General features: G+C 48.3%; 1 protein-coding gene and 1 long non-coding RNA gene across 3 annotated transcripts in view; one reads left to right on the top strand and one right to left on the bottom strand.

Annotated features, from left to right (window-relative positions):
* EXO1 (exonuclease 1) overlaps nucleotides 1-19,690 on the bottom strand; it is a 59,669-nt gene that overhangs the window by 29,738 nt on the left and 10,241 nt on the right. For both annotated transcript variants that reach the window (XM_073561256.1, XM_073561258.1), the window contains exons 6-9: nucleotides 9,503-9,715; nucleotides 9,212-9,399; nucleotides 1,404-1,500; nucleotides 365-545 (exon numbers count right to left, since the gene is read on the bottom strand). In XM_073561256.1, coding sequence (XP_073417357.1) covers nucleotides 365-545; nucleotides 1,404-1,500; nucleotides 9,212-9,399; nucleotides 9,503-9,715 — 679 coding nt within the window. The remainder of the gene's footprint in view (nucleotides 1-364; nucleotides 546-1,403; nucleotides 1,501-9,211; nucleotides 9,400-9,502; nucleotides 9,716-19,690) is intronic.
* LOC141073812 (uncharacterized) overlaps nucleotides 1-19,690 on the top strand; it is a 45,551-nt gene that overhangs the window by 23,381 nt on the left and 2,480 nt on the right. The window lies entirely within an intron of this gene.

Raw genomic sequence — 19,690 nt, forward strand, 5'->3', positions numbered from 1 at the left:
TAGGAGTTTAAACTTGTACTGAAATTTCCTTTAATACGGGGCTAATAGTATCCATGTTTTGGGGGAAGCTGATTTTTTTTTTATATCACATACAATTCTGGAGTTCCTGAAACTCTGCAAACTGTCTCCTAACTGCCAGAATCCGCAGCGCCTTCTCTTATTAGTAGGCAACATCATGCGTGCAGAACGTCAAAACTATGACATTGAGCTGGGCTCATAGGCGCCACCGGAGATACGGCAGGTAGGAGGCGTCTTGAAGGTCTCTTGTCCGGCAGCCACAGTCTAATCAAATGCCAGCTGGATCACGGTCCTGTAAATTTATTTGCTCATCTCTACTGAATTTTGTCTCTGGCCCGCACTTTACCTTCATGAGATCGTTTCACTTGGTTTTTGTTACTGGGTAATATTAACCCCCTGAGCGTGGATTTGTCCTCTACTTTTGGCTTCTCCTCACTTTTCATGCTGTGGGTATAATTCCTCTGCCAGATGCTGCAGTGTTGTATTGCGGTCCGGCTGCTCCAGCTCTGACTGCTGCATTTAGAAAACTAAGAATCAGGAAGAATAAAATAAAAATTGTGAAGAAAAAAAAAAAAAAAACACCAGAGTTTCAAGGTAAAACAAAACAGGACAATCATTACACATCAATGTGAAGAATCAAGCAGAAGTCATAGAGCCCAAAGGCATAACTTTCTCATGGATAAGGCATAAATGTACATGATGGTAATAGCCCTTTAATACGGGTGAGCCGGCTGTCACATATGTCCTGGAAGATCATCTTTGAGCATAGAAGACCATTGATTACATATAGAAGGGGCTCATGGTTTCCAATATCAGAGATCTGTCAGGCAACATTGTAAGCAGAGTGGTATTAAAAGGGTCTTTGTTAAAGGGATTGTCCCAAGATGGATTAGATAGACGATAAATGTTTATGTTGACAGGATGCGTGGTTGTGCATGTGCGGTGGCACTAAAGAGTAATACTGGAGAGGCAAAGACAGCCGGGGGTAACATAGCTCAGCCACTTCTGTCAGTCATATTGACTTTGTATGGAACGCCAGGATGCACACGCAACTGTAGATCCCTTCAAATGGGAAATATGGCTCTTTTGATTGAAAAGGATCCAATCAGTGCGATCCTGGTGAGAAGACCCTTGATCACCCAGCCACATAATAGAGAAGTGATGATTTTGGACTAACCCCTGGAGGTCCGGATATTTTGGAGATACCTGAGAAGTGCGGAAATGGCTTCCAAGTTTAGAAATTAGTGACACCCCAAACTTAAAAATGTCACCAATGGCCATCACTTTTGCAATATCACAGTGGAGCCCAGAAGGATGTACAATCCCTCCAACAGTTCCAATTATCTAGCACCATAACTGACCGTGACACCATTCACACCTCTCACCTGTGGAACATCAGGGTCATAGTCGTCCGTTTTTTTCATGGAGTTGACATCTATGTTTCCAAGAGCTATTTGATAAGCAACCGAATCCCCCAGGTTACTTATTTATGTTAAGAGAAAAAAAAAAAAAAAAAAGGAGAAGAAAAGATCCGTCCTATCACAAAATACAAAAATAATCACACGAGCCTCGTACCAACAAACTGCGCACCGTGCACAAAGCTTCTTACACAGGGATGAAGTAATAACGGGAATTTCTTATCTAGTGTAACATGATCATGAGACCACACAGGTGCAGACGACGAGTCGGCCTCAATGCTCACTACATATCCATATTTAGCAGATTTGTGGTAGAAATTTCTATAATTGTCCCATTCACGTAAATGAGGTTTGCAAAAATCCAGGCACCTTCTGTAGAGACTCCATTCACATGTCTGGAGCAGCATGGAAACTTCTGCAACAAATCAGCAGCCTGTAGAAGGCACTGACAAAACAGACTGTAAAGACCACCTTACCGCAAAGACCCATGGAAACTGCATCTGCATTGTACACCCCATCATAAACGGGCTTTTTCATTTTTGTCCCTCCCCTTCTTCCAAGAGCCATAGCTTTTTTATTTTTCTGTCGACATCGCCATACGAAGGCTTGTTCTTTGTTGAACAAGTTGTTGTTTTGTAAAACACCATTCATCTTACCATATAATGTACAAAAAAAAAAAAAAAAAAAGTCCAATTATGATGTAAAACAGACAAAAAAAAAAAAAAAAACAATTCTGTCAGGTTTTTGGCTTCGATTTTGCAGTGTTCATTGTGGAATAAAAATGTCTTGGCAGTATTATTACAGAGATTCTTAACTTGTAAAGGTTTTTTTTTGCTAATTAAATTTTAAAATATATAATTTATTTTCTTGCTTCTGATATTTTCTTTGTGTCGCCATTTTATGAGACCCATAACTTTTTCTAGTTTTTGCCGGCAAAGCTGATTTTTTTATTGGTTCCATTTTGGACCATATAGAAATTTTTCATTGCATTTTTGTGGGTGGCATGGTGATGATAAAACATCAGAATTACAAGTTGTGTTTTTTTTTTGCTATACAGATTTTACCATATGGGTTACAAGAAGTATCGTTTCTCCATGCCAAGATGGGGAGAATTAACGCCTCAATGCTCCACTGGGAAATATGCAAATACTCTCTTCAGAGGGGAAGAAGACTAGAACTCTATTGCCACATATAGGAAGTAGCAATCCTAGAAGTTAATGTCAACCCTTTAACGAGCCTTGTTACATGACTTAGGATAAAAGCCAAAACCAGAATCTCAATTTGCAGACACGATGTTTCAGGGTACTGCCTCTCGTCAGTGCAAAGTGTGAGATCTGGTTTGTCTGTGTGAGAGGCGTCTGACCGATATCCAAGAAGTATCGTTTCTCCTTGCGGAGATTGACATGTTAAGCATGCCAAGATGAGGCGACTTAAAGCCACAATGCTCCTCTGGGAAATATGCAAATAGTCTCTTCAGAGGTCAAGAGGACTAGAACTCTATTGCCACCTATAGGAAGTAGCAATCTGGGTTATGGGTTATAAAGATGGATTTTTGGTTCTTACCGTAAAATCTCTTTCTTGGAGCCTTCATTGGGGGACACAGAATACCATGGGTGTATGCTGCTGCTGCTAGGAGGCTGACACTATGCAAAACAAGAACATTATCTCCTCCCCGGCAGTATACACCCACCGACAGGCACTAGGCACCTCAGTTGGTGCAAAAGCAGTAGGAGAAGCAACGGAAACTCTCTAAAGATATGTACCAACCCAACAGGGGACTCAAAGACCCAACACGGTACAAAGTAAACAGGGAGGGTGCTGTGTCCCCCAATGAAGGCTCCAAGAAAGAGATTTTACGGTAAGAACCAAAAATCCATCTTTCTTTATCGCCTTATTGGGGGACACAGAATACCATGGGACGTTCCAAAGCAGTCCCAAGGGCGGGAACAGCAATAAGGAACGAAAGAACATGAAAGGCTTAGGTCGGCCGGTGCGCCACCGCCGCCTGCAGAACCTTCCTACCAACAACTGCATCAGACAAGGCCTGGGTATGAACCCTGTAGAACCTCGCAAATGTGTGCAAGGACGACCAGGTCGCGGCCCTGCAAAGTTGCAGAGCCGAAGCCTGGTGTCGAACGGCCCACGAAGCTGCCACAGCCCGGGTGGAGTGAGCTCTCACTCCCGGAGGGGGTCGTTTTTCCTGAAGTCGGTATGCTTCCTGAATGGTAGAACGAATCCAGCGAGCAATCGTGGATTTGGATGCCGGAAGCCCTTTCCTGTGACCTTCAGAGATGACCAGCAATGAATCGGATTGACGAAGTGAAGCGGTCCTAGCGAGGTAGACACGCAAGGCTCTAACAACATCCAGCTTGTGGAGTGACCTCTCAAGAGGGTGAGAAGGAGCCGGACAAAACGATGGAAGAACAATATCCTCGTTGATGTGAAAGGAGGAAACCACCTTTGGCAGGAAGGAAGGAACGGGCCTGAGGACGACTTTATCCTGACGGAGCACCAGATAAGGAGAACGGCATGACAAGGCCGCTAACTCAGAAACTCTTCTGATGGATGTAATGGCGATCAAAAAGGTCACCTTCCATGACAAAAGTGACAAAGGAATGTCCTGGATGGGCTCAAACGGCGCCTTTTGGAGAGCGCCAAGAACGAGATTGAGATCCCACGGTTCTATTGGTGAATGATGAGGAGGAGCCACATGAGCGACTCCTTGGAGGAACGTCTTAACCTGCGGTAAGGAAGCGAGCTCTCTTTGAAAGAGGATAGACAAGGCAGAAACCTGGCCTTTCAGGGTACTGAGAGACAGACCCGAATCTAAGCCAGACTGGAGAAAACCCAGTATGGACGGGATGGAAAAAGCCATTGGAAAAACTTTTTTATCGTCGCACCAACGGAAAAAAGCCTTCCAACACCTGTGGTAAATGCGGGAAGAGGCTGGCTTCCTGGCTTTGATCATCGTCTGAATCACCTGGCTGGAAAAACCTGATTCTCTTAGAATTGCGGCCTCAACGGCCATGCCGTTAAATTCAGAGACCGAGAATTCTCGTGGTAAAGGGGGCCTTGCGAGAGAAGATCCGGACGGACTGGAAGTCTCCAGGGAACGTCCGCGAGCATGTTCACCAGTTCCACATACCAAGGCCGTCTCGGCCAGTCTGGAGCCACAAGAATTACTGGAACGCCTTCCGATTTTATCTTCTTGACCACTCTTGGGATCAAGGCAAGAGGTGGAAAAAGATAAGGGAGTTGGAACTGGGACCACGGAATTACTAGGGCATCGCAAGCGACGGCTAGAGGATCCCTGGACCTGGCTACGAAGCGTGGAACTTTGTGGTTCATCCGAGATGCCATGAGGTCGACGTCCGGAGAACCCCAGCGCTTGCATATCTGATCGAAGACTGAGGGATGGAGAGACCATTCGCCTGACGCTAGGCCTTGACGACTCAGAAAGTCGGCTGCCCAGTTTTCCACCCCTGGAATGTGCACGGCGGAGATTGCTGGGACGAAACGTTCCGCCCAGCGCAGAATCCTGGCCACTTCTGACATGACTTGGTGGCTGCGCGTGCCGCCCTGATGGTTTATGTACGCCACAGCCGTGGCGTTGTCCGACTGAATGCGGATCGGCTTGCCGACGAGAAGGGGTTGCCAGCGAAGAAGGGCCAGAAAGATTGCTCTGATCTCGAGCAGATTGATAGGAAGAAGAGCTTCCTGAGGGTTCCAGTGTCCTTGAGCCGTCCTCTGATTAAAAACCGCTCCCCAACCCAGGAGGCTGGCGTCGGTGGTGATCACTTGCCACCGAAGCGGGAGGAAGGACCTCCCTTGTAGGACTGATGTAGACATCGTCCACCAAGTGAGGGATTGCCTCACTTTGAGGGGGAGAAGGATTGGCCGGTCTAAGGACCTCGTCGTCTTGTCCCAGGCTGAAAGGAGGGACAGCTGAAGAGGACAAAGGTGGAACTGTGCAAAGGGCACTGCTTCCAAGGAAGCTACCATCTTCCCCAGAATTTTCATGCAGAATCGAAGGGGAATGGGCGTTGGCCGTTTGAGGGCTCGAATCCCTTTGAACAGAGCCGCAAATTTCTCCCTCGGAAGAAACACCCGGGCCAGGTTCGTGTCGAACTCCATGCCTAAAAAGGTCAGACGCTGAGTGGGGCTGAGGACGGACTTTTCTTTGTTGACTAACCATCCGAGACGGTCGAGAGTATCCAGAGTTATCTGAAGACTTAGGAGACAGTCTTGATGGGACGAGCCCTTGATTAAGAGATCGTCCAGATAAGGAATGATGAGAATCCCTCTGGATCGAAGGATGGCCATGACCGTCGCCATCACTTTCGTGAAAACACGGGGAGCGGAGGCTAGGCCGAAAGGGAGAGCCGTGAACTGGTAATGATCGTCCTGAATCGCAAACCTGAGATATTTCTGATGTTGCAAGCAAACAGGGATGTGAAGATAGGCATCCCGTATGTCCACAGAGCAGAGGAATTCTCCGGGTTCCATTGAGGCTATCACCGATCGAAGAGACTCCATTTTGAAGTGAAGAATCTTCACGTGGCGATTGAGCAATTTGAGGTCCAGGATTGGCCGCAGGGAACCGTCTTTCTTCGGGACTACGAAGAGATTTGAGTAGAACCCTGAAAACCGTTCGTCTGAGGGAACGGGAACAATCACTCCGGCGGAAAGAAGGGAGGAGACGTCCTGAAAGAATCCTGGAATGTGGGACCGTTGTCTTGGAGGACGAGACAGGAAAAAACGCCTGTCTGGCGGAGAAGAAAATTCGATCTTGTAACCGGATGCGATGATTTCCCTGACCCAAGCGTCGTCGACAACCGACAGCCAAGCGTCCACGAAAAAGGAAAGTCTGCCTCCCACCCTGGAAAAATTTCCAGGTGGGGGTGCCCCGTCACTTGGAGGCAAACCTACCGGAACGGGCACCTGAGGACCTGGAGTATTGTCCTCTAGATCTCCAGCGGGGAGCGGGCTTGTAAGAAGGTTTCTTCTGCTCTCGCTCCCTAGAAGCGGAAGGACGCTCTTGCTGGACAGATCTCTCTGTGGACGAGAACGGACGAAAGGGCCGAAAACCCTTTCTATTAAAGAAGCGTCTTGGTCGAGACTGGGGGAGAGAAGTACTTTTACCCCCAGTGGCATCGGAAATTATTTGATCCAGTTTGGCCCCAAAGAGCCTAGAACCATGGAAGGGCAGATTGGTGAGCGACTTTTTTGAGGCAGTATCCGCATTCCATGACTTTAGCCAAAGAACTCGGCGTACAGCTACTATATTGCTGTTAGCCCTAGCTACACAACCGGCCGCATCTAAGGAGGCGGCTAAAAGGTATTTACCCGCGTGATTAATTTGATCTGCCAGATCTGCCAGCTCGTCCTGGGGAGCTGCCGCTAAGATGCCCCTGCGAAGAATTTTTGCCCAAGCCGAAATGACTTTAGCTACCCAGGAGGAGGCGAAAATAGGGCAGAGGGAGGCACCGGAGGCCTCAAAGATAGACTTCGCCAAAGATTCTAACTGCCTGTCCGTCGGATCCTTAAGCGATGCACCGTCTGGAAGGGACAGAACTGTCTTAGAGGCTATGCGAGAAACGGGAGGGTCCACTTCAGGGGCTTTGGTCCATTTAGAAAGCAAATCAGTCTCAAATGGGTACAAAACATCCAAATACCTGCGGCCCGAAAAGCGTTGCTCAGGGTGCTCCCAATGTTTGGCTAGAGTAGTATCAAACTCGTAGTGGTTTGGAAAAGTTTTAGATGGAGGTTTTGAACGTTTAAATGGGACAGAACATTCCTGAGGAAGGGGCTTGTCCTGCTTAATCTCCAGGGTTTGGAAAATAGCTGAAAGAAGACTATCGACCATACTTCGTGTTTTAGACATGTCATCTGCTTCTGAACTAGATCCTGATTGTGGATCGTCGTCTGACCCAAGGTCGTCCACTGAAGGAGACGGACACCTGGGTGAAGCAGACGGGCCTAGCGAACTGGAAGACGAGCCCAATAGGAGACGCTTCCTGGACATCCTATTCGGCCTGTCCCTCTGAAGGTTGCGGTCAGGAGCGGACGACTCACCCTGAGAGGCGGTCGGAGCAGTGGTGGCTGAAGATAGCTGAGGCAAACGTTCTAGGACCTGGACCAGGGACTGAGAGACTTTGGTCAGATCGGATACCGACTGAGACATAGCTACGGCCCATTCTGGGAGAGGAGAAGTGCCCCCATCACGGGGATCTGTGTGCTCCTGAGAGGCCGACATAGCTGAAGGACTGCAGGACGGGCAGAAAGGAGATGGCTGACCCGAAGCCCACTTCCTTTTACAGCGCGCACAGGCGTAATGAGTAGCGGTGGGCCTGAAACAGAGCTCCCCTGCAGGGTTGGGCATAAGGAAAACTGCGCTGAATGTCCGCGGAAATTGGGGAAAGAACTGCGGAGGAGGGCTAATATCTCTGCATAGAGCAGAGCCTACCTAGTTCCGGCGAGCAGCAGAAACGCTGAAGTGTCCCCCAAGCAGCGCAGAAAGGCAGGACCGAAGAAACAGGAAATGCCTGATGAGGTGAGCGGTGGGCGGAGCTTAGCGGCTGAGCCGCAATTGGAGCTGAGATGAAGGAAGGGGATGAGGAGCCCTGTGATGGGCTAAAAAAGGCGCGAGGAAAGCGCGCTCAGAAAGAGGAGGAGGCGCTCTGAGAGCGGGCAACAAAGTGAAAGTGAAAGTAAAAACCAGCGCCGCAGCCCTGTGATTAAATCGCCCAGGAAGGAGAAGAGAAAGTCCCTGTAATGGAGGTACTGGCGCGCAGGAGAGCTGTGGAAAACCATGGCCAGCTATGAAAACAGGGAGAAAACCCCCTGTATTCAGCCCTGTAATATGAGTGGAGAGGTGCGCGGCTGGTGAGAGCGGCGCCCGACAGGCAGGGAGAGGGGCGGGAAATTCAAATCCTGGTGATGTCCAGTTACCCACCAATGTGCCTTTTGGGGATGCTGCGGGCTGGAGGGATCGTTCAGGCACCTACCTGAAGTCCCTGAAGAGGATGACCACAGGGGCCTCTCACTAGGGTAGTGGCCGCTGTCCTCTGTACCCGCTTTCTGTAGAAGACGGCATTAACCTCTTGATGGCGAGGGGAATCTTGCGATCGCCGTCTTCCTCTCAGCCCTGTCCCGAGAGAGGGGTGAGGAGGGGGTTTTGGCAAGGACCAGCCACCTGTCCGCATCCCATAGCACCCGGAGGTGATATGGGACAAAGTCCTGCCAGCGCACAGAGTTGCGATGTGGGATCACCACACTGCTCACTCAGCCGCCTGATATGGGAAAGCAGAGTGAATTTTCACCCTGTTTCCCGACTTGAATCTGCAAAATAAAAGACAAGAGAATTAAAAAGTTCACACTAGAACACCTAAGGAAAGAAAAGGTTAATTGCGGATCTGGGAAGATCCCGGTCCGCCTCCTACAGACACTAAGCACAAACTGAGGTGCCTAGTGCCTGTCGGTGGGTGTATACTGCCGGGGAGGAGCTAATGTTCTTGTTTTGCATAGTGTCAGCCTCCTAGCAGCAGCAGCATACACCCATGGTATTCTGTGTCCCCCAATAAGGCGATAAAGAAATTTATTTTGATTGTTCAAATAAAAGTTTGATCTGACTCCTGAAATTTTCTTCTCTATTCACATACGATATTCCATCATGCCATGCACATATAATCCACAGAATTGTCCCTGCAGCAAAATGCATGATGTCTTTTAAGACGTTGGAATGCTTGGAGCTTTCTGTGCAATAATAAGGATACGGTCCGGCGTAGGTTAATTCTTTCGGGTTTATCCCATTCTCATAAGGATTTAGCGGGACCAGTTTTCTTTTTACAGGATCAAAGACCAACTGATATAGAAACGTGTTGTCGGCACGGATAAACCCCTCAATGTAGTCATCAGGTACTGTAATGTTCGCTTTCAGATACTGTCCGATCTTCTTAATAACCTTAAAAAGACAACAAAAAAAACATTAACACCAAGAAAACATCACATCTAACAGAAAACCTGCGACAGATGGAGCTCAGGCGATGGATAACAGAGGCGATTACCTGAGTGATGTCTGGATTATTGGCGATTTTCAGGAGTTTACTCGCTTTGGCTAAACCAATACCATGGATAGAAGGCAGGTAGTCACAGCCAGACAGGATGCACATGTAACGAAACTTCTCCTGCGTGAACACATCTCCCAGATGCTTACACATCCCGAATCTGTCTTGATCGATTTCTAGACCATTTCCAAATTTGTCCATTTTCAGGATCACCTGGAGAAACAGGACGGAGATTACAGATCATGTGTTAAAAGCCGTATTCACATCATTGATGGTTATCATGTAGCAAAAGGGTGATAACATGCTGGTCGCTAGGGGTCCGACCTCTGAAACCCCTACCAAACTCAAGGGGTCTGTTAAACTGCAGCATGCGCGTCTCTACTTCATTCATTGTCTACAGGACTGTCGTACATAGCCGAGTGCCTTATGTGGCCACGTGCGACCATCAACAGTCAATGTATGTGCGACCACTGCTCCATTTCAAAGTCTCGTTCCTAGGATTTCTCAGGGGGCCCCAAAATAAAAAAAAGATGTAGTGGTCCTCTTATCCCTGCAGACAGTGGCATCGAGAAGACAAGATAGCAGCATTTAACTGGTTAAACAGCAAACAGAGCTCGTGTCAGTCACGGCAGCTCCCTAAGACTGCCGTATACATGGGACCAGACATAGGATACAATATTACATCCTGCGTCATGAAGGGGTTAAAGTTTGATTCAGCGCTGACATTTCCTTAACCCCTTCATGACCCAGCCTATTTTGACCTTAATGACCTGGCCATTTTTTGCAATTCTGACCAGTGTCCCTTTATGAGGTAATAACTCTGGAACGCTTCAACGCATCCTAGCGATTCTGAGATTGTTTTTTCGTGACATATTGGGCTTCATGTTAGTGGTAAATTTAGGTCGATAATTTTTGCGTTTATTTGTGAAAAAATCAGAAATTTGGCGAAAATTTTGAAAATTTCGCAATTTTCAAATTTTGAATTTTTATTCTGTTAAACTAGAGAGTTATGTGACACAAAATAGTTACTAAATAACATTTCCCACATGTCTACTTTACATCAGCACAATTTTGGAAGCAAAATATTTTTTTGTTAGGAAGTTATAAGGGTTAAAAGTTGACCAGCGATTTCTCATTTTTACAACAAAATTTACAAAACCTTTTTTTTTTTAGGGACCACCTCACATTTGAAGTCACTTTGAGGGGTCTATATGGCAGAAAATACCCAAAAGTGACACCATTCTAAAAACTGCACCCCTCAAGCTACTCAAAACCACATTCAAGAAGATTATTAACCCTTCAGGTGTTTCACAACAGCTAAGGCAATGTGGAAGGAAAAAAATGGACATTTTAATTTTTCCAACACAAATTTCCTTTCAGCATCAATTTTTTCATTTTCACATGGGCAACAGGATAAAATGGATCCTAAAATTTGTTGGTCAATTTCCCCTGAGTACACTGATACCTCATATCTGGTCATAAACCACTGTTTGGGCGTACGGCAGGGCTCAGAAGGGAAGAAGCACCATTTGACTTTTTGAATGGAAAATATGCTGGAATATTTAGCGGTTGCCATGTCACGTTTGGAGAGTCGCTGTGTGCCTAAACACTGGAGCTCCCCCACAAGTGACCCCATTTTGGAAACTAGACCCCCCAAGGAACTTATCTAGATGCATAGTGATCACTTTGAACCCCCAGGTGCTTCTCAAATTGATCTGTAAAAAAAAAAAGTACTTTTTTTTTCACAAAAATTATCTTTTAGCCTCAGTTTTTTCATTTTCACATGGGCAACAGGATAAAATGGATCCTAAAATTTGTTGGGCAATTTCTCCTGAGCACACCAATACCTCATATGTGGTCATAAACCACTGTTTGGGTGCAGGGCAGGGCCCGGAAGGGAAGGAGCGCCATTTGACTTTTTGAATGGAAAATTAGCTCCAATCGTTATCGGACACCATGTCGCGTTTGGAGAGCCCCTGTGTGCCTAAATATTGGAGCTCCCCCACAAGTGACACCATTTTGGTAACTAGACCCCTTAAGGAACTTATCTAGATGTGTAGTGAGCACTTTGAACCCCCAAGTGCCTCACAAAAGTTTATAACATAGAGCAGTGAAAATAAAAAATCATTTTTTTTTCCTCACGCTATTTTTTATTTTCACAAGGGTAACAGGAGAAATTGGACCATAAAAGTTGTTGTCCAGATTGTCCTGAGTACGCTGGTACCCCATATGTGGGGGGGGGGGCACTGTTTGGGTGCACGGCAGGGCGCAGAAGGGAATGAGCGCCATTTGACTTTTTGAAATGAAAATAGGCTCCAATCGTTAGCGGACACCATGTTGTGTTTGGAGATCCCCTGTGTGCCTAAACTTTGGAGCTCCCCCACAAATGACCCCATTTTGGAAACTAGACCACCTAAGGAACTTATCTAGATGCATAGTGAGCACTTTGAACCCCCAGGTGATTCACAGAAGTTTATAATGCAGAGCAGTGAAAATAAAAAATCTTTTTTTTTTCCTAAAAAAAAATTTTTTAGTCTGCATTTTTTTATTTTCACAAGGGTACCAGGATAAATTGGACCCCAAAAGTTGTTTTCCAGTTTGTCCTGAGTACGCTGGTACCCCATATGTGGGGGGAGACCACTGTTTGGGCACACGTCAGGGCTCGGAAGGGAAGTAGTGACATTTTGAAATGCTGACTTTGATGGAATAGTCTGCGGGCATCATGTTACATTTGCTGAGCCCCTGTGTGCCTAAACAGTAGAAACCCCCCACAAGGGACCCCATTTTGGAAACAAGACCCCCCAAGGAACTTATCTAGATGTGTGGTGAGCACCTTGAACCCCCAAGTGCTTCACAGAAGATTGTAACGCAGAGCCGTGAAAATAAAAAATCATTTTTTTCCCTCAAAAAAAAAAAATGATTTTTAGCCCGCAATTTTTTTTTTCACAAGGGTAACAGGAGAAATTGGACCCCAAAAGTTGTTGTCTAGTTTGTCCTGAGTATGCTGATACCCCATATGTGGGGGATGACCACTGTATGGGCACACGTCAGGGCTCGGAAGGGAAGTAGTGACGTTTTGGTATGCTGACTTTGATGGAATGGTCTGCGGGTGTCATGTTACATTTGCAGAGCCCTTGATGTTCCTAAACTGTGGAATCCCCCCACAAGTGACCCCATTTTGGAAACTAGACCCCATAAGGAACTTGCCTAGATGTGTGGTGAGCACCTTGAACCCCGAAGTGCTTCACAGAAGATTGTAACGCAGAGCCATGAAAATAAAAAATCTTTTTTTTTCCTCAAAAAATGAATTTTTAGCTCGCAATTTTTTATTTTCACAAGGGTCACAGGAGAAATTCGACCCCAAAAGTTGTTGTCCAGTTTGTCCTGAGTACGCTGGTACCCCATATGTGGGGGGAAACCACTGTTTGGGCACACGTTGGGTCTCAGCAGGGAAGTAGTGACATTTTGAAATGCTGACTTTGATGGAATGGTCTGCGGGCGTCATGTTACATTTGCTGAGCCCCTGTGTGCCTAAACAGTAGAAACCTCCCACAAGTGACCCCATTTTGGAAACTAGACCCCCCAGGGAACTTATCTAGATGTATGGTGAGCACCTTGAACCCCCAAGTGCTTCACAGAAGTTTATAACACAGAGCCGTGAAAATAAAAAATCATTTTTTTCCCCTCAAAAAAAATGATGTTTAGCCCGCAATTTTTTTTTCACAAGGGTAACAGGATAAATTGGACCCCAAAAGTTGTTGTCCAGTTTGTCCTGAGTACGCTGATACCCCATATGTGTGGGGGAACCATTGTTTGGGCACACGTCAGGGCTCGGAATGGAAGTAGTGAAGTTTTGAAATGCAGACTTAGATGGAATAGTCTGCAGTCGTCATTACGTTTGCAGAGCCCCTGATGTGCCTAAACAGTGGAAACCCCCACAAGTGACCCCATTTTGGAAACTAGACCTTCCAAGGAACTTATGTAGATGTATGGTGAGCACTTTCAACCCCCAAGTGCTTCACAGAAGTTTATAATGCAGAGACATGAAAATGAAAAAAACATTTTTTTTCCACAAAAATAATTTTCTAGCCCCCAATTTTTTATTTTCCCAAGGGTAACAGGAGAAATTAGACCCCAAAAGTTGTTGTGCAATTTTTCCTGAGTACGCTGATACCCCATATGTGGGGGTAAACCACTGTTTGGGCACACGTCGGGGCTTGGAAGGCAGTGAGCACCATTTGACTTTTTGAACGCAAAATTGGCTGGAATCAAAGGTTGCACCATGTCGCGTTTGGAGACCCCCTGATGTGGCTAAACAGTGGAAACCCCTCAATTCTAACTCCAACCCTAACCCCAACACACCCCTAACCCCAACACACCCCTAACCACAACCCTAATCCCAACCCTAACCCCAACACACCCCTAACCCCAACACTAACCATAACACTAACCACAAGCCTAACCCTAATTCTAACCCTAACCCTCTTTCCAACCCTAACCCTCTTTCCAACCCTAACCCTCTTTCCAACCCTAACCCTCTTTCCAACCCTAACCCTCTTTTCAACCCTAACCCTCTTTCCAACCCTAACCCTCTTTCCAACCCTAACCCTCTTTCCAACCCTAACCCTCTTTCCAACCCTAACCCTCTTTCCAACCCTAACCCTCTTTCCAACCCTAACCCTCTTTCCAACCCTAACCCTCTCTCCAACCCTAACCCTCTCTCCAACCCTAACCCTCTCTCCAACCCTAACCCTGATGGAAAAATAAAAATAAAAATATTTTCTTTATTTTATTAGTTCTGCCTACCTATGGGGGTGATAATCGGGGGGTTCATTTACTTTTTATTTCATTTTGATCACTCTGAGAGTGATCAAAATGAAATAGTGGAATCTGCAGCCGGCAGATTCGGGCGGGCGAACTGCGCATGCGCCCGCCATTTTCTAAGATGGCGGCGCCCATGAACCGGACCCGCTGGACACCGGGAGCGACGGGGGGACTTGGAAGGTGCCGGGGGAGGTGAGAGGGGGGATCGGAAGCTGGCGAGGAGCGAAGGGAATGGGAGGGGGGGCAGATGATGACAGCGGCGGCAGATCGCCGCTGTCATTCAGTGGCAGGGGGGGCGATCGCCGGTGGGGGGGGGGGGGGGTCAAATCGGTGTCTCCAGCCATGTCCGATGCTACTGCAGCATCGGCCATGGCTGGATTGTAATATTTCATCAATTTTCATTGATGAAATATTACTATCGCTCTGATTGGCTGTTTCACTTTTAACAGCCAATCAGAGCGATCGTAGCCACGTGGGGGCGAAGCCACGCCCCCTATGGTGAATTACAAAGCCCCCTGTATCTGCGGGTCAGGTGACCTTTCATTGACCCCGGTCACCCGACCCGCAGGGGGGCTTTGAATTCATGACACAGGGTATGCGTCATAGGTCGGATTGGCACCGACTTTCATGACGCATACGCTGTGTCACAGGTCGGGAAGGGGTTAATAGTATCTATAAATTATTCTTAGAGAAACACCTGAGTGGCTTCACCCTCACTGCAGCTGCACATAGAGCGAGACGTCACTGCATCCGGGGATCTTTTATCCTATTAAAGTCGTCTATCCTGACCTCAGATTACTTTTAATGCCTTTTTAATAATGAGGATATAATAATTATTAGATTATCGGATGTGTGCCAACACAAAAAAAAAAAAAAAAAAAAGACAGGATTTTTGGGTTGCTTACCGTAAAATCTGTTTCTCTGAGCCTTCATTGGGGGGACACAGAAACCATGGGGTGTATGCTGCTGCCACTAGGAGGCTGACACTATGTACAGGAAAAGGTTAGCTCCTCCTCCGCAGTATACACCCCACCGACCGGCACTAATTTCCTCAGTTAGTGAGAAAGCAGTAGGAGAAGTAACAAAATAGAGTAACAACTGGACAACTCAACTGTAATCAACAAATAACAAAAGAACAGAAGTTGCAAAACATGGGAGGGTGCTGTGTCCCCAATGAAGGCTCCGAGAAACACATTTTACGGTAAGCAACCGAAAAATCCTGTTTTCTCTATCGTTTCATTGGGCGACACAGAAACCATGGGACGTCCCAAAGCAGTCCCTGGGGAGGGAGAAGCAAACTTCCATTAGGCCTGAGAACTCACCACCGCCGCCTGCAAGATCCTTCTGCCTAGGCTGGCGTCCGCCGAAGCGTAGGTGTGGACCTTGTAAAATTTGGCAAACGTGTGGATCGAAGACCAGGTTGCAGCTTTGCAAAGCTGCAGCGCAGAGGCTCTGTGGTGCACCGCCTAGGAAGCACCCACTGCCCGGGTAGAGTGAGCTCTAATTCCAGGAGGGGGCACTCGATGCTTGGCCCGGTAGGCTTCCAAAATTGCCGACCTGATCCAGCGAGCAATAGTAGCCTTGGAGGCCGGCTGACCTCTCCGCGCACCATCTGGGATGATGAAAAGTGAGTCTGTCTTCCGCAAGGGAGACGTCCTAGCCAGGTAGACCTTCATCGCCCTGACCAGGTCTAGCTTGTTCAAGGAGCGCTCAAGCGGGTGGATTGGACACAGACAGAAAGACGGGAGAACAATGTCCTCATTTAGGTGGAAAGTGGACACCACCTTAGGGAGGAAGGAAGGCGGGGGCCGCAGGACCACCTTATCCTGGTGGAGCACCAAGAAAGGGGGGGCAACAAGAAAGGGCCGCCAATTCCGACACACGCCGGATGGAGGTGATGGTCACCAGAAAAGCTACTTTCCAGGAGAGAAGGGAAAGGGAAACATCCCTGAGAGGTTCAAAGGGTGAACCTTGTAGAGCCTCCAGGACCAGATTGAGATCCCATGGATCCACGGGAGTGCGGAACGGAGGTGCCGCATCAGCCACTCCCTGAAGAAAAGTCTTGACTTGCGGACAGGAGGACAACGTCTTCTGGAAAAGAATGGAAAGCGCCGAGACTTGACCCTTTAAAGAGCTGAGGGCAAGGCCTGCATCTAGGCCTGCCTGGAGGAACGACAGGATAGAAGGGAGTGAAAAGGACATGGGCAGAATGTCATTGGCCTCGCACCAAGTGAAATAGGCCTTCCACGTACGATAATAAATTCTGAAAGACGATGGCTTTCTAGCCCGGATCATGTTGAGAATAACCCGATCCGAAAAACCTGACCGTTTCAGAACCGCGGTCTCAACAGCCACGCCGTTAAATTGAGCGGCAGAGACTTGGGGTGGCAGATTGGACCCTGAGATAGCAGATCTGCTCTGTCTGGAAGCTTCCGGGGGGCGTCCGCGAGAAGGTTGTCAATGTCCGCGAACCAAGACCTTCTGGGCCAATCCGGAGCGATGAGGATGACTGGTACCCCTTCCACCTTGATTTTCTTCAACAGTTTGGGAAGAAGAGGAAGGGGAGGGAAACAGATAGGGGAGCTTGAACTGAGACCAGGGGATGGTCAGAACATCGGCGCCCACTGCGAGAGGATCTCGGGCCCTGGATACGAACTGTGGGACTTTCCTGTTCAGGCGAGACGCCAGCAGATCTACGTCCCGAGTCCCCCAACGATGGCAAAGTTGATGAAAGACGTCTGGATGTAAGGACCATTCTCCCTCCGCGAAACCCTCGCGGCTGAGAAAAAAATCGGCAGCCCAGTTGTCCACCCCGGGAATGTGCACCGCGAATATCGCTGGGACTGATACCTCTGCCCAGTGGAGAATTTTGGACACCTCCGCTAGAGCCGAGGAACTCTGTGTCCCTCCTTGGTGGTTGACATATGCCACCGCCGTTGCATTGTCTGTCTGAATCCGGATTGGCAGACCCCTGAGAAGCCTTTCCCAGTGAATGAGAGACAGAAAAGTCACCCGTATCTCGAGGATGTTGATCGGCAGAGTTGTCTCTTGAGTCGAGCACCGACCCTGAACAGTCTGTTTGCGAAACACCGCACCCCAGCCGAGAAGGCTGGCGTCCGTTGTCACAATCTGCCAGTGAATCGGAAGGAATGACCGGCCTAGGGAAATGAGAGGTGACGTCAGCCACCAATTGAGGGACTGTTTGACCCGGGACGAGAGGTGAATTGGACGATCCAGGGAAAGAACAGACCTGTTCCACCGAGACAGGATGGCCTGTTGAAGCGGTCTCGAATGAAATTGAGCAAAGGGAATCGCTTCGGCCGTCGTCACCATCTTTCCCAAGACTTTCATGGCAGACCGGAAAGAGGGATGCTGTAGGCTCTGCAGCGATCGTACATCTCACCGCAGAGAGATCATCTTATCTTCTGGGAAAAAGACCCTCGATCGACGGGTGTCGAACAATAAACCTAGAAACACAAGACGTTGAGTCGGAACAAGGCAGGACTTTCTTTTGTTTACGAGCCACCCGAAACTGGACAGGGTTTTGAGAACGATGGTAAGACTTTGGAGAGTCTGGTGAAAAGACGGAGCTTTGATTAGAATGTCGTTGAGGTACGGAAAGAGGACGAGACCTTTGATCCTCAACAGGGCCATCAACGCCGCCATGATCTTCGTAAACACTCTGGGCGCGGTGGCGAGACCGAACGGCAGGGCGACAAACTGGTAGTGGTTCTGATGAATAGCGAAACGTAGGAATTTTTGATGCACGGGAAAGATGGGAACATGCAGATAGGCATCTTGAATGCCTATTGTGCACATGAATTCTTGTGCCTCCATGGAAGCGATTACTGAGCGAAGGGATTCCATCCTGAAATGCCGCAGGCCGACCCTTTTGTTCAGTAGTTTGAGGTCCAGAATGGTCCGAACCGCGCCGCCTTTTTTCGGCACTACAAACAGGTTTGAGTAAAACCCTGTGTATCGTACTGTTTCGGGAACGGGCACAATCACCCCGGAGCTGAGAAGAGAGGCGATGGATGCAAAGAAACCCGGAACTAAGGCGGGGTCTTTTGGAGGATGGAACTCCAAGCAGCGATCCCGGGGCCGAGAAACGAACTCTATTTTGTATCCTGAGGATACAACTTCCCTGACCCAAGCGTCTTCCACCGAGGCAAGCCAGACGTCTCTGAAGAAAAGGAGTCGGCCGCCCAGCTGGGAAGGCACCTCGGAACTTTGTTGATAGTCATGCCGATGTGGACCGTCCAGTTCTGGACCTGGAGGATCTGCCCTGGGAGGAGTGAGATCGCCAGGAGGGAGTGGGCCTAAAGGAGACCTTCTTCCTATCCTGGCGTGCTTGTGGCCTTTGTTGGTTGAAAAAAAAGGTTCTGCCGCCGCAACGCGGCGGAAGGACCGAAAGAGCAGAAACTGACGCCTTGGAGGAGGTCTACGAGGCTTAGACTGAGGGAGAAGAGAACTTGTGCCCCCAGTGGCGTTTTTAATAATCTGGTCCAGCTGGGTTCCGAAGAGACGCGCTCCCTGAAAAGGCTGATTGGTAAGGGACTTTTTTGATGACAAATCCGCCTGCCAAGTCTTGAGCCAAATTGTACGCCGGATTGCAACTACGATGCTGGACGCTTGAGCTGCGCAAGACGCGGCATCTAAGGAGGCAGAGACTAAATATTCCCCTGCATGGGAGATCTGGTTGGCTAGCTCGGCCAGACGATCTGGTTGGGCTCAATCAAGAATGCCTTGGCGGAGATCCTCTGCCCAAGTAGCTATGGCTTTTGCCACCCAAGTGGAAGCGAAGGCCGGGCTTAGCACCGTAGCAGCCGCTTTGAATGCTGACTTTGCTAAGGATTCTATGATCCTGTCGTTAGAATCCTTCAGAGACGCCACACCTGAAATCGGAAGGACCGTGTTGTTAGATAGCCTGGACACAGGAGCGTCTACAGAGGGGGAAGCCGACCAGTTGTCGGTGAGCTGTTGAGAAAATGGATACAGCACGCCGAGACGCTTCCCTTTTTGAAAGCGCCTGGTCGGATTTTCTCTTTCCCTAGTAAGGAGCTTGTCAAACTCAGAGTGAGAAGCGAAGACTCTGGAAGGTGCTTCCGCCCACCTGAATGAAACCTCCTGATCTGAGGGTTTCGCAGGGGAGTCTGATCTCGAAAGTGTGGTTAATCGCTGCAATGAGGTTCTGTACCGTAACCTTCATGTCCACGGCATGGTCCGAATCCAGCTCTAAAATCTCTTCGGATGGCGCATCCAAGAATGCTTCACCTGACTCGGGTGAGGAGGCACGGGAAGGAGACTGCTGGGAAGGACTAAGTGGTGAGATGGGGCGAGGGGAGGATTCCGGCCGGAGATCCT

This window comes from Dendrobates tinctorius, unplaced genomic scaffold, assembly GCF_039654945.1.
Source record: "Dendrobates tinctorius isolate UK_male_01 unplaced genomic scaffold, ASM3965494v1 ptg000315l, whole genome shotgun sequence".
Lineage (NCBI taxonomy): Eukaryota > Metazoa > Chordata > Amphibia > Anura > Dendrobatidae > Dendrobates > Dendrobates tinctorius.